General features: G+C 39.5%; 1 protein-coding gene across 2 annotated transcripts in view; it reads left to right on the top strand.

Annotated features, from left to right (window-relative positions):
- The window catches only part of MYB (MYB proto-oncogene, transcription factor), a 35,201-nt gene extending 18,200 nt beyond the window's left edge, over positions 1-17,001 (top strand). For both annotated transcript variants that reach the window (XM_027602467.2, XM_027602466.2), the window contains 5 exons: positions 168-282; positions 374-499; positions 1,751-1,861; positions 3,768-3,875; positions 15,712-17,001. In XM_027602467.2, coding sequence (XP_027458268.2) covers positions 168-282; positions 374-499; positions 1,751-1,861; positions 3,768-3,875; positions 15,712-15,828 — 577 coding nt within the window. In that variant the 3' untranslated portion in view covers positions 15,829-17,001. The remainder of the gene's footprint in view (positions 1-167; positions 283-373; positions 500-1,750; positions 1,862-3,767; positions 3,876-15,711) is intronic.
- Positions 17,002-17,378: the final 377 nt, after the last annotated feature.

Genomic DNA, 17,378 nt, shown 5'->3' with positions numbered 1-17,378 from the left:
TAAATATTACCTTTTTCTTAACAACACATATATGATTAATTCACATACCCAATTGCGTATCAATAAAAGTTTTTTTTTCAGTACAGAAATATTGCGTTTAATAGGTAGAGTGATGGCAAGGACAAATGTTCTTTCATACTGAACCAACACTTGTTTTCTTTTTAAAGTTTTAGAACTCCAGCTATCAAAAGGTCAATCCTAGAAAGCTCTCCAAGAACTCCTACACCGTTCAAACACGGCCTGGCAGCTCAAGAAATTAAATATGGTCCTCTGAAGATGCTAGTAAGTTTGGGCCAAGTTCCTGAGGTTAGCTGGTTGATTAGCACAGACAGAAATTGTCCTCTGATGCAAACTTACCCACTCTTCCTTTCAGCCTCAGACACCATCTCATCTAGTAGAAGACCTACAGGATGTGATCAAGCAGGAGTCCGACGAACCTGGAATCGTTGCCGAGTTTCAAGAAAATGGACCACCTTTGCTGAAAAAGATCAAACAAGAGGTAAACTCGAGATCCTTTGGAAGGAGTGAGATGTGAATCCTGCTGCCTCTGTTCCTTGTGGGCAGCTTTACGTGTCTGGCATCAGGACTGGGTAACAACACCACTTTTCATACAAGATTTTCCTACAAGATGCGGCTAAGAGGTACTGCCACCATAGTAGGTGTGGGACCTTTCATTTGGGAGGCCAAGCCACCTCTACCTCCTTCATGTTTGAACATAAAATGTGTTAGGGAGGAGACAGGAAAGAGAGGGAAGCTTTTCACTGTACTTTTTGTTTTTGTTTGTTTCTAAACAGGCTCCACGCCCAGCATGGAGCCCAGTACGGGCCTTGAAACTCACGACCCAGAGATCAAGACCTGAGCTGAGATCAAGAGACGGATGCTCAATCGACTGAGCCACCCAGGCGCCTCTTTACTGTACATTTTTATCACTGATACACAAATGGATAGATAATCCATAAGATTTTTAATTTGCAGATGTCATGGAGAGTTGAAATTTAAATTAAAATAATAGTATTTAACTTATAGTATAAAAGAAAAAGACTCTAACTAGCAAGGATCAAAGTTTTAGCTTGGGGGAGTGCCTGGGTGGATCAGATGATTAAGCATCTGCCTTCGGCTCAGGTCATGATCTCCAGGTCCTGGGATTGAGCCCCAAGTCGGGCTCCCTGCTCAGCAGGGAGTCTGCTTCTCCCTCTCCCTCTGCCTCTCCCCCTGCTTGTGCTCTCTCTATCTCTCTCTCTCAAATGAATAAATAAAATTAAAAAAAAAAAAAAAGTTTTAGCTTGGGTGGCAAGAAGCATTTCCAACAGGTAGATATAGTGCCTCTGGAATTCTTTTTCATATAAGGTTAAATGTTTAAGAGACTGACCAGAAATTTACTCATCGAGATATGATTGACAAAATTGTAAGATATTTAAAGTGTACCACATGATGATTTGATATACATATACATTGTGGAAGGATTCTCCCTCACTGAATTAATGGACACATCCAACACCTCATATGTTGACCTTTTTTTAAATTTTTTTGTGAGAACATTTAAGTTCTGCTCTCTTAGCCAATTTCAATTATACAATAATTATAATAGACAATATATACAATATACAATAAGTGTTACCAACTAGAGTCAACGTGTTATACATTAGATCCTCAGATATTATTCATCTTACAGAAATTTACTCTCAAGTGTCAACGTTCCATGGGAAGTTCTAGTTCTAGAAACAACGAAGCACTTCCTGTTTGCTTTTAGGTGGAATCTCCAACGGATAAAGCAGGAAACTTCTTCTGCTCCAGCCACTGGGAAGGAGAGGGTCTGAACACCCAGCTGTTCCCACAAGCATTGCCCGTGACAGACGTGCCAGTAAGTGCATGCCCATGTTAAGAGATGTTGGTGCCTCACAGAATTCTCTGCGTGGCATGTGAGGCTCCTGTGGTTTTAGCACTATTTAATGCATCATACTTCTAAATATTCTCTGTTGCATGACTATTTCCTTATGATTATTAATGTTGAATATAGAAATTTTGTTTATTTATTGGAAATAGATTCTTTTCCATGCAGATTTTTTTCATTATTTATTTTCTTACAATTTGAGAGTTCCTGCCACTTAAAAAATCTGCTGCATGAAAATACATATTTTCATGAAAGCAGAACATTAATTTTACATTTTCATTTAATTTGTTTGTCTTCCAAAAGTAGTATTTCCTCCTTGTTACAGTGCCTCCTGTTTGGTTTTATGCAGCATCTAGCATGATGCCCATCTGTGTCTATAGCAAACATCCTTTATTGTTTTTATTACTGTATTACTTTGGTTGCCACCATTTTTTTTAAATAAACTTTATTTTTTAGAGCAGTGTTGGGTTCACAGCAAAGCTGAGTGGAAGGTACAGAGATTTTCCACATACCCCTGCCCCCGCACCTCCCCATTGTCAACATTCCCCACTAGAGTGGTACCTTTGTTACAATTGATGAACCAACATCGCTGACACTTCATCTCCCAAAGTCCATGGTCTATATTAGGGTTCACTGTTGGTGCTGTACATTCTGTGGGTTTGGACAAATTTATGACATGTATCCACCATTAGAATATGATAGATACACAGTAGTTTCACTGTCCTAAAAATTCTCTGTGGTCCACCTATTCATCCCTCCACCACCAACCCCTGCCCCCATCAACCCCTGGCAACCACTGATCTTTTTACAGTCTCTGTAGTTTTGCTTTTTCCAAGACTTCATATTGTTAAAATCATATACTGTGTAGCCTTTTCAGACTGGCTTCTTTCAGTTAGTAATATGTACTTATGTTTCCTCCATGTCTTGTCATGGCTTGATCGCTCCTTTCTTTTTAGCACTCAGTTACCGCCATTTTTAAAGTTTGTGATTTGTGAATGGTTGTCCTTTATGGAGAATCAGAGCTAATAACAATTGTGAATATTTATTCAGTATGTACTAAGGGGTAAGTACTATTCTAAGAGCTTTAGATGCATCACCTCATTGAATCCTCACAACAGCCTTGAAAAGTTGGTAACACTATCATTGCCATTATACCAACTGGGAAACAGGCACAGGGAAGCTTACTTACTTGCTTAAGATTATATAGCTAATAAGTGGTGGTTCTGGATTAGAACTCAGAAAGTCTAGTCTAAATTTCCATGCTTTTAATCATTATACTATACTGCCATTAATTTGTAGCTCTAAAATATTTTGATTCCAATATACAAAATAAATAGTACTCTAACTAGAGCTAAGTAAATCTTTCATTTTTATTTTTTGAAAAAGATTTATTTATTTTAGAGAGAGACAGAGCACGAGCAGGAGGAGGGGCAGAGGGAGAGGGAGAGGGAGAGAATCCCAAGCAGACTCCCCACGCAGTTCAGAGCCCACGACCCTGAGATCATGACCCCGAGATCATGACCTGAGCCAAAATCAAGAGCCATATGCTTAATCAACTGAGCCACCCAGGCGCCCCAGTCTTTCATTTTTAAAAGCATGGGTTTACCAATCCCTTTAGCAGATGTTTTTTTGAGTGCTCATCTCCTGCCTAGAACTATGTCAGACCCCAAAGCTTTCTATTTTAGTGGTGTTTGCCACAGTGGGATTAGGGTTGGGGCATAGCTAAACTCAGTGAGAAGAAAATTTCTGGCAGATTCCTCCATTTGTTCCTGCTCATGTGTATCACTTCATAATAATCTCCTCTCTGCGGTGTCAAAATTATGTCAGCTCTCATTCTGCAGACTCATTTAAATTTCAAATTGTTCTTTCCCTTTAGAATATCCTTACAAGTTCCGTTTTAATGACGCCAGTATCAGAAGATGAAGACAATGTTCTCAAAGCATTTACAGTACCTAAAAACAGGTCCCTGGCAAGTCCCTTGCAGGTAATTACTATTCCAACACTGGTGTCTTAAAAGCCATTCACTGAAATACTGTCATCTGGAGGGTTTTTTGGGGTTGTTTTTTTTTTACGACTTTAGTTATAGAGGAGTGATGCTTTTTAACAACTCTTGATGTCTAAAAATCTCCTAACATTCCTTATCGCCACTCACACGAGACACAGCACAAGTTTTTATTAGAGGTTTTCAAAGCATGATGAAGTGAAACATTTCTTACTGTGACTGAGGGCTAGATCATGGCTTATACGTGTCAATATCTCCTTCTTCTGCTCTTAAACATTTCATAAAAAGTTTATTGGTATAGTCTTTTTTTGTTTCAAAATTCTTACTTTTTACGCTTAATGAATAAGCCATCAAAACTCGGCACTGTTTCGATTTTAAATGAAGTTTGAAATTAGCTAGTTGAAAAATGATTACAATCTATTTGACTATCAGAATAAGAAAGTCAGCTGCCAGTGTTGTGTGGCGAAGCCGTAGTTGACCATCTGCTGCTGGGTTTTAGTATCAAAAGAGATTCATTCCCCTTATAACTCTGAAGTAGTGTATGTTGATGAAATACAGTAAATTCCAAATTAATCCTGAGCCAAATATAAATAAGAATGCAAATTTACTCCCCTAAAGTATTTAAAGCAGTTCTCAACATTAAGTAGCCCAGTATCTAGCCACCTACAGAGTCCTCCCCTCCATCCCTCTGAGCTACACTGAGGGAAACTTCATAAACCCCAGAGCATATAGAGAACCTGGAGTCTGAGGTGGAAAGTGCTATTTGTACTGTGAGTTAGAGGTTGGCGTGCTTTGAGGACTTGTCTTTTCTCTCTCTCTCTCTCTCTCTCTTAAGGGCTTCCCCATCATTGTGGTAGGCTTTCTCCCCCCAAATTGTGAGAATCTTAAAACTTCCCCTTTTTAAGTATTTGTGATATTTAGTATTATTTTTTAAGTAATACAAATACAACTACAAGGGCTGTAGGCACATTTTGTTTCTTAATCAGATCGCTTTCCTGTGGCCTCTATCTGATCCAACTGTTTTGGTGAGAGATTGACGGTTGACTGGAGTGTAGGACACGGAAGAGGGAAAAAGCCAGTGCTTGTGGTGGGGAGGGGGGCGGGGGGGTACAGGAAGAAGAAAACAAACTCCATTGAGGCAGAAGGGGGACACAGAAAGCAGGCTAGAAGGATGTCAGGGCAAAGGTCAGCTCTTTCAAAATTTTACCTACACTGATCCTGGCTCCAGAAGGGCAATGCATTCTGTTTTTCTTTCCCTCTTTCTTCCTAAATACTTGGCCCTTGGTTTCCAGAGGCTAGAATTTGACCATTGCTGTTAGTACAGTAAGCTAGAGCAAATCTTACATATATTTTATAACTAGTCTGGGATTCAACCTATATTTACAGTAGTATAGAAAAAGGGCATTCTGAATTTCAAAGAGTAAACATGTAAGTATATTTGAGGACAGTTTTCATGATGTACTTATCATTACATAAGTTGAAAACCCCTGGTTACTACTTTCCTAAAATTGAATCCTAAAAGCTTTTGGCCTAACTGAATAGTGTTTGGCCAAAACCATTAGAGCTGAACATGGTACTGATATAAAATATATGTTATGTTATATAAAATTGGCAAGTGGTATACAATTGAATATTATGCAGCCATCAAAAAAATGAAATCTTGCCATTTACGACATGGATGGAACTAGAGGGTATTATGCTAAGCGAAATAAGTCAATCAGAAAAAGGCAAGTATCATATGATCTCACTGATACGAGGAATTTGAGAAACAAGACAGAGGATCATAGGGGATGGGAGGGGAAAATGAAACAAGATGAAACCGGAGAGGGAGACAAACCATGAGACTCTTAATCTCAGGAAACAAACTGAGGGTTGCTGGAGTGGAGGGGGGGTGGGAGGGATGGGGTGGCTGGGTGATGGACATTGGGGAGGGTATGTGCTATGGTGAGTGCTGTGAATTGTGTAAGACTGATGAATCACAGACCTGTAACCCTGAAACAAATAACACATTACATGTTAATAAAAAAAATTTTTTTAAAAATTGGCAGGTTGTCAGTACTATAAAAAAGTAAGTTGTCAGATTTTTTTATCTTACATGCTGTTGTATTTTTTTTTTTTAATGATCAGTATGGAACTTAATTGTCAATGTATTTATATATTATTTAATGAAAATATTAGTTATCTTTGAGACTCAAAATTAAGTAGTGCCCTGTTCTATTAATCTGTATTTTCTACCATATAAGGGAGTCATATTTGGCACTCTACAGTTTCTAATATCTGTATATTGGGATTAAGCCATTCACGTACATCATGTGGTGAAGGCAGTATTTGTCAATTCCACTAAATGAAGTAATTGAGATCCAGAAGTTAATTTTAAAGTCAATGCTTCTATCTGCATTATATGAATTAAATTAAATGCACTATGATTTACTGATTTATACTGCTTAAATATATCTTAATAATAACCTGCTATAATAGATAACTAATTCATTTTAAGAAATACTCATTAAATGAATGAATAGTACACACCAAGTATTTCCATTATTTTGTGTCATGGAGCTCTAGCTTCTGATACCATAGAAATATGCAATTTCTAAAATGTTTTAAACTTCTGTTGATAAATATTGGAAAATTCATCAAATGGATCTCAATATTTAAATATATATTGTTTATATTTCATACAATCCTGATTCAACAATATTTACATAGGTTTTTATGCAATTTGGTAATTTTGTTTGGTTAGGACATAATACTTTATCATATATTTCCATTGATAATTCAATTTGACCTAATTAGGCAGATTGCTCATGAATAGTATTATTGAACAAATGCGTTTCTTACATGATCTGGCTTTTCAGCTTAAGAGTACTTTATATAGGGGTGCCTGGGTGGCTCAGTTGGTTGAGCGACTGCCTTCGGCTCAGGTCATGATCCTGGAGTCCCGCATCGGGCTCCCTGCTCGGCGGGGAGTCTGCTTCTCCCTCTGACCCTATCCCCTCTCATGTGCTCTCTCTCTCTCTCAATCTCTCTCTCAAATAAATAAATAAAATCTTTAAAAAAAAAAAAGAGTACTTTATATAACCTGTAGCTTTTGTACTTTGTGCTTATAATAAATCAAATATTGAATGGGATTTTAGCCAAATAGTCTAGATATTTTTATCATAGTGCTTTTAATTAAAACAACAAATATTTTAAAATTTTGATACTTCTCAAATGTAAAATATCTGCCACTTGTATAGGGCAATTGAGTGTCTATCCACCCAGTAGTCTGGATAACTTAGGTACAAGAACAGTCTATTGAAGACCACAGTAATTCTGTGTTCTGTCATTTCAGTTTTAATCATCCCTGGCTTAATTATGGCAATAACACATTAGGCAGAGCAATTACTATTTTTGAGGCCAAAATACTGGACCTTTATGGTTCTAGCTTCTAGTGTACATAGAAATGCACATGCTTATACATAAATATGTACAAATTACATTTGATATTCTAAAACTAGAAATGCAAGAAGCTATGAATTTAACATTTTATTATGACAAGTTTCAAACATACATAGAATTATAGAAAATATTCTGATTTAGATTTAACAATTATTAACATTTTGCCATATTTACTTCATCTATTTTTTATGAAGCATGTTAAAATTCCAGACAATATGATGTTTATTCATTTATGTACTTCCAGATGTATCTCTAAAACTAAAGATGTTTATCTATACCTAATACTGTCATCACACATTGTAATTTACAATAATTCCTTAATATTCTAATTCTCAGGCTGTATTTAAGTTTTTCCATTAATCCAAAAAAGAATCTTTTTATTTTTCTGATCAGAAATGAAACAGTTTCACACAGTGCATTTTGTTGTTAAGTCTTTTAAATCTCTTTTAATCTCTAGACCAATGTTGTCCAGTAGAACTCCTGTAGTGATGGAAAGGCTACTGTCCCATGTGATAACCACTAGTCATATGTGGCCAGAGCACTCGAAATGTGGCTAGTGCCACTGAGGAACAGAATTTTCAGTTTCATTGAATTTACATTGCTTTCACTTAATAGTCATATTTCCTTCCTATCTTCCTGGAATTAACCATTTCCCCAAAGAGCTCTGATCCTTTCAGTGGGAAACGGTATGTAGAGACCAAAATCAGGGTGCTAAGTATGTCTGTGTGTTCTGTGGGTTGTCATTGGGAACAAATGAATTTTAACAACTCAGAAGTCTGAGTTAGAGCCTGTAAACTATAATGCTTCCATAGAGGCTATATTATCCATTAGGCACAGATAATGTTCTATTTGTTTTTAAAATTATTTATGCTCAGTCTTCTTCCAAAAAGAATTTGTGGCAGCCGCACAATCTTATAATTGTTGGATTTCTTTTTCCTTTTTAAAGGTGCTTTAATTTTACATTGTACCAGTAAACAGGGACTCATAATAAAAATATTCTGAGACATTTTTGATATTTGTGTCTTTCATGCAGCTCAGAATATGTGAGATTTTCACATTGGACAGTTGTACCATTTTTTCCCACATTGTGTGGGGGTAGCAGATGGAGTCTAGAAAATGATAAAATTATGTAATTTGGGGAAATAAAATTCAGGTTAGAAAGCTTGCAGTTTGGGACAGGAAAGAGATTCATGGTGGAACACTATTCAAAAGTTACCCTGAAAAAGCCTGAGGCAGAGACACACACACACACACACACACACACACACACACGCACACACGCACGCACGCACATGCAAAGCTCCCTCCTCAGCACGGAGAAAAGAGCTGCCTGTTTTCTTCAATATGCTTTCAATTAGCTTTACATTTTGAAATATATTGTGCTAATAAACATTTCTTGAGGTAGACATTTTCATTGATAGATCCGAAACTGTACTTATTATAAGCCTTCTGAACTTCTGTATTTTTCCCTTAAATTATAATTTCCTTTTATTCCTATTTAAAACCCAAGTGTAAAAGATGTGTTCATATGCTTTTTTACTCACTCACTTTCCTCTTTTTTCTAACCACAGAATGACAGCCTTAAATTTTAATTTCCTGACTTGGCTTGTTATGGCCTTACTTTTGTAAAACAGTGAATTCAGTTTAAGTGAATTTCTCAGGCCATTATTATTTAAACACATTTGCACAACATTGAGGAATCTTAAAATATTTTTGCAAGCAGATGAGACTCGCTTTTTCAGTTCCATGTGTTTTTGATTGCTCCTATCTTTACATGAATTGTTAATGAATTTTTTAAAAAGTAGGGCAAACCTTTTTTGTATGATCGGCATTGCTGAAGAGCAAAATAAACTAGCACGCAGATAACAGGAACCTGGTTCTAGTCTAGACTCCACCGTTTTCTGATTGCATGAACCTAATTCATTAACCTCTTAAGACCAAAATGCTCTCATCTATAAACTGAGGACTATAGTCCTCCACTCATCAGATAAGGTTGGTAGGAAGATGAAATGGAGATAACATTGCTTTCAAAATGGCAGCCCAGTTGCCCATGGACATTGGTGGTCTCTGTTATTAGGCAAAGGCTATACACAGTCTCTGTCAGAAGGACAGGCAAGGAGGCCTCCCCTATGGCCAGGGCTTCTTGCCCTGTGGTGTACTATTTCCTCTAGCACGCTCTTTCTCATTCCCTGTTCCACTCTTGCAGAACTGTGTCAGTGGGTCACCCAAAGAGATAGCTGACTCAACTGATTCCTGAAATAAAGGTAGTCAGATCTACATTTGGTGTGATGGACATGAAATAACTGACTGGTTTTCTCTTTTTCTGCTGGTTGTGTTGGCATGTCAACAGACATGGAAAGCAGTCTGTCTACGTGTGACATAGGTCTTTCCAGGCATTTCTTAATGTAGTGTGCTGTTGTTAACCTGCTCCCTTGGATACCTCTGTACTCATCTGGTTCTCCCTTGGGTCACTTTTTTCCACTTGCCCCAGCAAGAATTCACATAGCCGTTGGTAGTTACATTTCAGCGACCTGCTTTCAATATATGTTCTAAATTAAGCAAGTTGGCCATATACAGCTTTTGGGTTGAACTAGGAAAGGCCGAATGAGTGGGGGGAAGGATATCAAGCTCAAATTCAGAGTGCCCTGCCCCAGACATTACAAGATGCGGATTTTTGTTTGGTTCGCCTTGGTAAACACTATGATGCTCAGGCCAGCAAAGATAGAATTGCTTTGGAGCAATTTGGCACTTGTCTTAATCTTAATAGTCTGAACTAATATGTGACACCCTAGTCTATGTGATATAAACTGCTTAAAAAGTCTAAAAACATGTAAGAAGGAGACCCCTGGAGACATCTAGGACAAACTCCAAATTGGGGACAAGTCTAGCCACATTAGCAACAGTTAACTTAGGCTTGGGTGGGGTGGAGGCTGGTGGATGGGGGCGACTTCCAATCGCTGTCTGGACTTTTAATTCCCTAACTTTTAAGGCTCTTTTCTATGAGAAGTTAAAAACCCTGAAGTTGGGGTCATTTCACTGTTTTGTGCAGACATGGGGAGGCATTCATGCGTGAGAGAAGTTGGCCATTAACCTTACCTTAGTGACATTTCATCTCCAGTCCATCCCTGACTTTCAAGATTCAACAGCTTCCAAGGTTTTGACATTATCTCTTATAATTGATACATCTTTAAAAGATGTCCTTTGGGGAAGGAATTCTGACTTTTAGAATTTTAGTCCAAAGTAAGTATTTTCTTCAGATGGGTTAAATAGAATAATCAGATAATTCTTATTCTTACTCATTAGGACACCTGTTTATTATTTAAAAAAACAGAACAAAAGAAAAATATAGTACCATCTCAAGAGTTGCTTTGGTTTTACAAAATCATTTTTTTATGACTGATGCAAATTTTTTTATTAGGGCTACAAATTGGAAACCTTGCCAAGGTTTTTGACATTAGCTATTGTGTGAAGTTGCGGTATGAATATAATAATGATAGCAGTTGTTCAGCATGATGAAAAAACTATATTCTAAAGGAAAACGTGAAGATAATCTAATTCTGACAGTAAACCACCTGTGGACGTGGTCTTGTCTCATTTTATTTCTTCTGTTTTCCACAAAAGATCAAGTATTTATTTAAAGTGCCTTAGCAGGATATCCCAGTTAAAGCTTTGAGAGTCTGTTTACAGTTCACTTCTGCCCTGGGGGCATTTAAAGGCACATCACAGGATAAACAAGGTGACTCTCAGGCTAGAGGAGGATGTGTGGTAGGATTATTAATGTTGAAATGAATTAGCATTCAAGTGACAGGTCTGCATTAGCACAAGAATTCATGTGCAGAAATCCGTAATTCTTATCAATTCTTTAGTGTAAATGAAACTAAAATTTAAGAAGGAATAAGGAGGCACAAAGATATATATGACAGTATTAAAAAATATTCTTCTAGCACGAAGACATTTAATCCCCCTTTGTCAAAACTCTTCTGTCTGCTTGAAAAGTTGGCCGAGGGCCCCAGGGCTTCAAGGTAAGGAGAGAGAAGGAACTAGCAAAAGAGAAGGCGACCGTCATTTCAGCTGTTGGACCTGAGCACGTCTTCTCTTACCTGAGTACTTGACCCTCTGCTCTTCCTTAACTCCACCCTGTCGGTCTGTGTCTGCCCTGACCAGTTTTTCATTCATTGTTGCGAGAAGTACTCACACCTGCGGAAAAGGAGCCGCCCCTTTCTGTTCTACACACAGTGGCTACTGGGTCCTGGCATTTGTCTGCACTGGGAGATTCAGGTGTTCCAACCCAGGCTCTGAGCTACAGGGCTTATATGCCCTTGAGATGCTCCATTTTCTGGAATTCAATTTGTTTCTTGGAAAATTCTGTTTTGACTTAGGAAAAACTAGCTGTTTGAAAAGTTTCCTTAAAATACTGATTAAAAATATATGTTTTACCTTTTTTTATATTGATCTTGTTTTAATTATCCGGTCCTAGAGAAGGAGCCAAACATGAATAAAGTGGTGAGCCATGTGGGAGATCCAATAAGAACACAGTCAAATTTCAAGTTAAAAATAGATGAAATTGAGGGGCACCTGGGTGGCTCAGTTGGTTAAGCATCTGCCTTCGGGTCAGGTCATGATCCCAGGGTCCTGGGATGGAGCCCCGCATCGGGCTCCTTGCTCAGCGGGGAGCCTGCTTCTCCCTCTGCCTCTGCTGTTCCCGCCTGCTTGTGCTCTCTCGCTCTCTCTCTGTCAAATAAATAAATAAAATCTTAAAAAAAAAAAGAATATATGAAATTGATAGTACTCAGTATTCAGTTCTCCTGAACAGATTCTGGGAATCCTGAATTAACTTAGGTACTGTATGGCCAAGGGTCAGAACCTGACTTTTACCAAGAGACATGGTAAAAGCAAGCAGGAGATTTTTTTCACATAGTATATTAAGATACGTAATTTACACATTTAGAAAATTAGGTCTATATCTATTGAAGCACAGCTAAGTAGAAAATTCCTTTTTTCAAATGTTTTAAATTTAGGGGCGCCTGGGTGGCTCAGTCGTTAAGCGTCTGCCTTCAGCTCAGGTCATGATCCCAGGGTCCTGGGATCGAGCCCCGTATCGGGCTCCTTGCTCGGCAGGAAGCCTGATTCTCCCTCTCACACTCCACCTGCTTGTGTTTCCTCTCTGGCTGTGTCTCTCTGTGTCAAATGTTTTAAATTGAAATCCAATTAATTAACATATAATATATTATTGGTTTCAGAGGTAGAGGTCAGTGATTCATCAGTCTTATATAATACCCCTCATGTGCCCTCCTTAATGTCCATCACCCAGTTACCCCATCCCCGACCCCCCTCCCCTCCAGCAACCCTCAGTTTGTTTCCTGAGATTAAGAGTCTCTTATGGTTTTTCTCCCTCTCTGCTTTCGTCTTTTATTTTTTCCTCTCTTCCCCAATGATCCTCTGTTTTGTCTCTTAAATTCCACCTCTGAGTGAGATCATATGTTAATTGTCTTTCTCTGATTGATTTATTTCGCTCAGCGTAATACCCTCTAGTTGCATCCATGTCATTGCAAATGGCAAAATTTCATTTTTTTTTTTTTTTTTTTTGATGGCTGAGTAGTATTAAGTAGAAAAATTCTTAACTGGAGAAAATAGAAACATTTGTCCCTGCTTCTCGCTTTTCTCTCCAACCTCACCTTCATTCCCCTTTCCCCTCCATCTGTATGTATTCTCTCAAAATAGGTATTTTGGGGTTTTGTGTGTATCTTTCTGTGATTTGGGATTTACATAGAAGATATTGGCATATGAAGGTATTTCCTTCTGCTGCCTCTTCAGTCGCTTGTTTTTTAAGATCTGCGCACTTGGTTCTGAGCGCTGCACAGTCCTTCATGCAGACATCGGCCATATTTCCCTCTTCACCCTCGAGTAACGACGGGTCATGCCGCTGCAGTGACAACAGATATGCCAACTTAGTCACTGAAACGGTAACACCAACTTTTACCTTTTTTAATCGGGCTTTGTGTGTCAATTTGGTGCTTCAATGCAGCACTGAACAATTTAGCAACAACATGTAAGCAACTAACTTAATTGAAATACGGAATTTGTATGGACAGATAGACACCAGAGAAACATGTATATTTAATCTGCTTGCTTGAACCTGGAGAACCATCATTTATTCAGAACTATTTCAAAGAACTACTGTAAGTACCCTGGTGATTTTGTTTAGGAAAAGATTAAATGTGACCCAGTGGCAGACGTCGGCCCCAAACAAATGGCTGTCATCTTTGTGATACACAGCTCCAGGAAAACATTATGATAATCCATCTTGCTATGTAGTATTTCAGGTTACATGGTGAGCCTCTGAGCCTTCAGAGCAAACAAGTGTAAACTTGGACGATGCCCTTTGCGTTAGTGGTGAGACTGCGTGGCAGATGGGGCAGAAGCCAGGAAACCTGCTTTGTGTCCTGTGCAAGCTCCCAAGTTAGAAACATGGCACTCTAAGCCTTCTGTCACTGATACTTTGTTCCAGCCACTAGGCTAGGAAACCCCATCACCATACAAACGCCACATTCATTCAGAATGATTCCTCTTTGCTACAGAGCCTGGTGACTTTGATCCCCCCCCCACCCCCATCTAAACACTTCTTCCTGCAATCCAAGACCTCGCTGGGCTGAGCCCACAATTTTCCACTGTTAAGGACACTAATGGAAGTAGCATCCTACACTCTCGAGGGCCTGGACTCAGCCCAGCTTCACCACTTCTTAGCTGGACAACCGTGAGGATGTTGCCTGCACTCTCTCTTCCTTTACCATTGGCGGGTCTGCAAAACAGGGGCACTGATCCGTCCCTGTGCCTCCGGTATTTTGTGTGGGGATTACGTGAGATGAAAGATGGAAAACACTCGGAAGCATGCCTGGCACATGGTGACACTTGCTGAATGTTGTCACCGAATCCACCAGATCCTCTCTCGCAGTCCCTCCCAGAAGCAAGGTACAAACTGCAGCTTCCTGGTTCTTTTGTGCTATTTCTCTACCCAGGGTACATTCCTTCTTTCTCACCTGCCCATCTAAGTCTGCCTTTTCTTGCCCTTTCCATGGCAATGTCTCTGTGCGCCATCCCCCCCCCCCCCGTTCACTGGGCACGGCCCCACGAACCTCCCATGCTGCCTGTTGTCCCCCCTCACCTGGTTCCCACGTGTTCACTTTGTCCCCTACAGAACACTGGAGGCTCTAGAACAGAAGCCTTTCTTGGCTTCTTCTTTTGTCCCATGGGAAAAATCCCTCTTGTGTGTCCATAGCAGGAAGAGTTGTGCTTTGACTAAACCACTGGTTCAGTTTTGAGCTCACAGACCCCAAATCTGCTTGTGTTTCTGTGTCCCCCTTTTCGCTGACTGCTAGGGAGCTCAGAGACAGGCTTGAGGCTGACAATTAGCTGGCTCAACTGTACTTCGTGACGAACGTTTTACATAAAAATATAACGCCATCATCGTGTTATTTTTTCCATATTTCCCCATGACGCTGCCTCATCCACTGTTTAATCCCTGTTATCTTATATTTATTTTGTGAGCATCATAAATCCTTTCGGGAATGAAATAGAGCAAAACAGGACGTATTTCAGTTGGAAGCAGTATGGAGGGAAGGTAGGGCCTCGGACTGTTCAGAAGACAAACCTGGGTTCAAAGCCACTCCACTCCTCACCCTCGGAGCGGCTTTGGGCAGGTTGTGTCCACTCTCGAGTCTCCATTTCCTGCCCGTTTGAAGAGAGAAGGAACCTCCCCCTCGGGGTGCTTGTGCTGTGTCAGTGAGATCATGACCGTGATGTGTCAAACACCGGACCAGGATGTCGATACGGCCCAGTAGATACTGTTCATCTGCATCTTCCAGGCTGTCTATCCTGGGGAACAGAGATTTCTAAATTAATTGATGCTTCATTGATAATACAAAATATATACTATGTTTAGGTGTGAGTCGATTCCAGCACCTGTGGGAGCTTCTTCCCTCAGAGAACCGAAGCCCTCACCAGTTTGCATAATGAGGAAATGCCCAGAGGCATCTGGGAGGGTTGTGCTCATTCCCGTCTCCAACTTGGCAAAAATCACCCTAATGGACAATAGGCACTCAAGGGCGAAGATGCAGCTGTAGCTTATGATCTTGGCTGAAGTGGGGTCTCCCCTCTCTCAGCAGTAAATGATTTCTGATCACTACTATCACTTCAGGACGCTGGAGTCCCCTGGGTGAGATTTTATCTGACAAAGGCTCCCTGTTATCTACTCTTGTCGGCAGCAGGTCAGAATTCCCTGTGCTGGCCTTGCTGGGACGGGGAATCCTTCGGGGGCTGAGGCACGGGTCTCCGGTCTAACCTTGCCGTTTGGCCTCTTTCCCTACCCCCCTCCCGTTAGCCTTGTGGCGGCGCCTGGGAAGCTGCATCCTGTGGAAAGACAGAAGATCAGATGACGGCTTCTGGGCAGGCTCGAAAATACGTGAATGCCTTCTCAACCCGGACTCTGGTCATGTGAGACATTTCTAGACAAGCATTATGGTTTTCAAAACACTTCAAGTTGACTTGGGATATATCATTCCTCTACATGAGACTTTTCATGAATGGGAGAAGAGCCTATTTTTGTTGTGGTACAACAGTTGAGAGCAGCACCAAGTGCATTTAGGTGGATGAAATCTTAGGGGATTTCACCCAACTAAAAGGATTTTAAAAAAAATAAATAAATAACAGTCTTACCTAAATTATTAGGTAATGAATTGTAGTCAGTTGTTAATAATCTTAATGCAGACTTTTTTAAACATAAAGTGATTTATCTGTATTTTAGAGGACCAACGGACCAGTATTTTTTCCTGTGATGAGGTTTTTTGAAATTTTACACACACAAAAAAAGGTACTCCAATATATCACTTTTCTCAATCACTAAACACAATGCATTACTGTAAATGTTGGCTTAATACCATGGGATCATTAATCAAGATCGTAAATGCTCATTTATGGTTAATAACATTGGAGGTACATTTATTGTACTAAACCATTTTATGAGTTTTTTTGTTAGCTTGCTTTAAAAATTATTACTGTATGAAATAGTTTTATAAAAAAATTATATTTTTATTCAGTAATTTAATTTTGTAAATGCCAAATGAAAAAATGTGTTTTGCTGCTATGGTTTTAGCCTGTAGACATGCTGCTAGGATCAGAGGGGCAGTAGAGCTTTGGATGGAAAGAAAAGAAACTTGGTGTTAGGTAATTGACTATGCACTAGTATTTCAAACTTTTTTATTTTTTATATATATATATGTACTTTTTTTTCCCCTTTTGTAATACATTGGAAAACTTGTTTGGGAGATTTTGCATTTGTTGTTGTTATTGTTTTTTATTTTTTTATTTTTTTGTTATTGTTGGTTTATAAGAGCATGCATTGCACTTCTTTTTTGGGAGATCTATGTTGTTGATGTCCTGTGTTTTGTTTTGAGTTTCCCTCACTATTCTTTAATTCAGGGGTTATGTGTTTGATCAGCGTCCCCCATGGTTTCTGAGTGTATGGGCTCAGAACTGCCATACAGAACCTGTGTTTGCAGCTGGAGTCAGGAGACTAGGGGTGCCTTAAGAATATTTGGTGCACGATGTCTGGCACTGAACTTGGAGATGACAGTGTACTTACTGCCTTGTAGAGAAATAAAGCTGTGTCCTTATTTTACTTACTTTTGCCGTCTCTCTTGTGATTGTGGATGATAGTCATGCTTTTAAGAAAATGGAGTGAATTCGGAACATTTTCTTGTGTTAATAATTTGTGCACCACCTGAACTTCATGTGAAGGAGCCATGAATCCTTACTTTAGAGAAAGAAGAACAAGCAAACCGAGTGCAGTAGTTGACAACGTAGTCATGCGCAGAGGGACAACTGGGAGGAATCCTGCAGAATGTGTTAGGGTCCCAGCAGCATTTGAACGGGAATAACAGGTACTGATACCACGGACGAGGGCAGGGGGAGGACGAGCACAGGGTTGGTGCATGGAGAGGGAGAGTCATGGAAAGCAGGAGCCCTAGAGAGGAGCCATGACCTTTGGGG

Source organism: Zalophus californianus, chromosome 7, assembly GCF_009762305.2.
Source record: "Zalophus californianus isolate mZalCal1 chromosome 7, mZalCal1.pri.v2, whole genome shotgun sequence".
Lineage (NCBI taxonomy): Eukaryota > Metazoa > Chordata > Mammalia > Carnivora > Otariidae > Zalophus > Zalophus californianus.
This window is presented reverse-complemented; position numbering and strand designations above follow the sequence as displayed.